At 45.5% G+C, this 3,670-nt stretch overlaps 1 protein-coding gene across 1 annotated transcript; it reads right to left on the bottom strand.

Moving 5' to 3' along the window:
- Positions 1-2,487: 2,487 nt before the first annotated feature.
- Positions 2,488-3,221, bottom strand: LOC123179823 (defensin Tk-AMP-D2). The gene is made up of 2 exons (XM_044591715.1): positions 2,971-3,221; positions 2,488-2,873 (listed from the first exon to the last, which is right to left on the bottom strand). Exons 1-2 carry the CDS (start codon positions 3,044-3,046, stop codon positions 2,695-2,697), a joined length of 255 nt encoding a protein of 84 aa, XP_044447650.1. The 5' UTR covers positions 3,047-3,221; the 3' UTR covers positions 2,488-2,694.
- Positions 3,222-3,670: the final 449 nt, after the last annotated feature.

Genomic DNA, 3,670 nt, shown 5'->3' on the forward strand with positions numbered 1-3,670 from the left:
TACGTTGATTTTTTCTGGACCAAAAGGGACCCTTAAAGCTTCGGAGGGAGACTAAACGCCGCACAAGAAGAGCACAAACTCACACAGTGAAGCCCCGGGGGGGGGGGGGGGGGTGCGTTTGAGCTTGTGGCCCCCTTGCAACTCCGTTTGACCTAATTCCAAGCCCATAATTTCCCTAAAATTCAGAAACCACTAGAGTGAGACCCGAAAACAATTATTTCGCTACCGCAAGGCTCTGTTCTTTCGCGATCCCATCTGGAGGCCTCCGGTGATACTCCATCGAAGCATGAATGAACCACCGGGAGCTCGTATGAGAGTTGGTTTAACTGCCCTAACTATGGCAGAATATTTCCAAGGTATTCTCCCCAATCTCTCCCTTTCGGTCAGACAGCACTGGTCAATAGGATCGATCAATCCCGGTGGGCCTCTAAATCAACCGTGCTGCAACTCCAATGATGTGTGAGTAGTTCCTCACAGGACCTATGGGTCCATAGTAGTAGCTAGATGACTCTGTCTCGTTATGATCTTCAATACAATGTTCTTTTTGGAGATCGATATGATGTAATCCTTTTATGTTGTGTGTTTGTTGGGATCCGGTGAATTGTGGGTTTATGATCAGATTATTCATTGAAAGTAACTGAGTTATATTCTGAACTTTATTATGTGTGATTGTTATAGGTTTGTAATGTTTTCCGATCTATGAGTTATGTTTGGCCAAGTTGATGATTAGGTCTTCAGTGGAAATGGTGCATAGTAGTAGGTTCAATTTTGCGGTGTCCTCACCTCGTGACATAAAGGGTAGCGACGTACGTATTTGTATTGTTGCTACTAAGATAAAATGACGGGGTTCGATCATATTAATTGATCTTATTTTGTCTAAATTATGTCATCATACCTAATGCATTACTCTGTTTGTCATGAACTTAATACCTATAGAGACAAGCATAGAAGCGCTCTCGAAGTGGATTAATAGTAGTAGATGCAGAATCATTTCGGTCTACTCGTCACAGACGTAATGCTTATGTACTGATCATGCCATGAATAATATCATAACTATGCGTTATTTTATGAATTGTCCAACAGTAATTTGTTCACCCACCTCATCGTTATGCTTATGAGAGAGATGCCTCTAATGAAAGCTATGACCCCAGGTCCATTTAAATCATATTATTAAATCCTGAAATACCTTATTGCAATTTATTTAGTTTTACTTTACTTCTTAATTTGTATATCTTCTATTATCAGATTTGATCCTTGTAATTAATGAGTATAAGGGGATTGACAACCCTCTTGTCCGTGTTGGGTATAAGTATTTACTATTCTGTGTGTAGATACCGCTAAAAGTCTAAAAGTCGTTTCTGTGAATCTTCTGTTGGTTGGATAAACATATAAACATCGGTTCTTTGCTGGGAAATATTTTCTGTTACTGTAATACTTCACCTTTCCTCTTCAGAAAATTCTAACACATTTCGCAAGTAGCACTGCCTACGAGGAGCACAGAATCTTTTGTTGGTTGGGTAAACCTCGGTTCTTTGCTGGGAAATATTTTCTGTTATTGTAATACTTCACCTTTCCTTTTCAGGAAATTCTAACACATTTCGCAAGTAGCACTGCCTACGAGGAGCACAGAGGTTGGACAAACCTCGGTTATTTGCTGAGAAAAATTTTCTGTTACTGTAATACTTCACCTTTCCTCTTCAGGAAATTCTAACACATTTCGCAAGTAGCACTGCCTACGCGACGAGGCTGGCGAGGCAATGTTCGGCAGGACCGTGACAAGGCAGACATCGCCGGCTCCGCCGAGACCATACTTCATCACCACAATCACGAAGCCAACACGTCCGCGGGCATAGTTGATAACGAGAAAGAGTAGTGCACAGTAGATCACCGCCGCTCTGGTCTCAGAAAGACTACTCCTTCTCTCCTTCCATATCATCAGCCAATTAGTCGCTTGACTGCGACATGGAGGCAGACAACTTCAGTTCCCGAACCTCGAGGCGGAGCCGGAGAAAACAAAACTTCAGTTCTCGGAGCTAATGTGGAGGTTACCGAGGCTATACCTTGTTCCATTAAAACACTCAAGGGGTTATACGATATATCGGGTGTAGAAGTAGGCCACCCCCAAGAAGGAGAAGAGCGTAAAGCTCAAATATGATTGAAGGCGAATGCTAAGGAGAAGAAGAGGATTGAGTCAAAAGAAAAAGCTATTTTGGGGAGCCGGAGAAAACAAAACTTCAATTCTCGGAGCTAATGGCCGGATACGGGACTGGGCGCCAATGATCATTTAGTTATGGTTTAGAATAAAGCTTTGTTCAAAGTGAATTTTTCACGTTTAAATAAAATCCGGCCATGTTGATATGAACCCAGACTTGTTTAAATGAATTCCGTCTGATTAGTTCGAATTGTTGTCAAAATATATACGGCTATGATTGGATGGCTGCCTCCCGCATTCCTAACTCGCCGATTTTCAGCACAAGACAACAAAGAGGAGAGAAGCCACATACATCAGTGGTCAGTGGTATCGTTATTACTAGTACAGTAGTACTCGTATACATTAACCGCGCAAACTAATTGAAGCCGCAAACACGGCGACGAATCGCTGCAGTAGGCCCAGGACCGATCTTCACCTCAGACACGAAGCAACTTTATTTCTGGTCATCCGCAGATCAACACGGAAGGCACAAAGAAGAAAGCTCAGCAGTCCCGCTCGCAGTAGCACTTGCGCTCGACGTGGTGCGTGTTGCACTGGCCGCGGGGAAAGTTCTCGGTGCGGCACACGGTTGCGCAGTTGCTGTCGCTGAAGCAGGGGCCCTTGAACTTGTGGCTCTGCGACTCGCACGTCCGGGCCTCCGCGGTCTTCGTCGTCCCCATCTCTGCAATGCAACACCACGGTAAGTAATTAAGCGAGCGCCGGTGATTAATTACTGTTCACATATGCTCGCTGGGAGGAAGGAAGCTCGGCGGACGCACCTGTGGCGACGAGGAGGAGCAGGATGAGGAGGACGGCCGGTACGGCGGCCATGCCCATGCGACGAGGGGATGCCATCTCTCTTCTGCACTTGCTCTCTTGCTTCACCCGAGTGTTAAATCCGAGCTCTCTGCTGCTGCTGCTGCTGCAGCGTGGCCTGGGTGTGTTAATTAACGAAGCAAAAGAGAAGGAGTTTATATAGGCAGGGAGAGAGAGAGAGAGATCAGTGTCGGTGGTGGTCGATGGGTGTTGAGAGCTGCTTTAAGCTTTGGGTGCTGGCGCGCTACGTGGTGGTAGTAGAGGAGCGGCGGCCAATATATACTTCCACGTTGCCATGGCAGGTGTCCAAGGATCCCCTCCATGCATGCATGCATGGCGACATGTGCTACGTGAGTGAGTGGAGGTGTCGGCAGGAGACGACGCTTCTGCGTGCGGCGCGGCGTGCAGGACTCGTGATTTGTGCCAACTTTACTTCACTTGCCCGCCGCCTAGCTTAGTCACTTCACTTGTTGCGACGAGAGAGGCATATCGAGGCGGTGCTCCCAATGCTTCAATGTGCACAAGGCAAAATTTGTATGTTTCAATTTTTTTTTTGAGAATTTAATGCATGTTCACAAGACATGTGTCCATGGCCTCTAAGAAATTTAGATCCAAACTCAAACTACACATTGAGAAACAAAAAAGACAAATTTATATGAATAA

The sequence above is a fragment of the Triticum aestivum genome, chromosome 1D (assembly GCF_018294505.1).
Source record: "Triticum aestivum cultivar Chinese Spring chromosome 1D, IWGSC CS RefSeq v2.1, whole genome shotgun sequence".
Taxonomy (NCBI): domain Eukaryota; kingdom Viridiplantae; phylum Streptophyta; class Magnoliopsida; order Poales; family Poaceae; genus Triticum; species Triticum aestivum.

What these genes read in the sequence shown, in the direction of transcription:
- LOC123179823 (XM_044591715.1), bottom strand. Translation starts at nt 3,046, where the DNA reads ATGGCATCCCCTCGTCGCATGGGCATGGCCGCCGTACCGGCCGTCCTC. An exon ending in GCTCCTCCTCGTCGCCACAG is followed by an intron (nt 2,874 to 2,970) that starts GTGCGTCCGCCG and finishes GTTGCATTGCAG; the next exon opens with AGATGGGGACGACGAAGACC.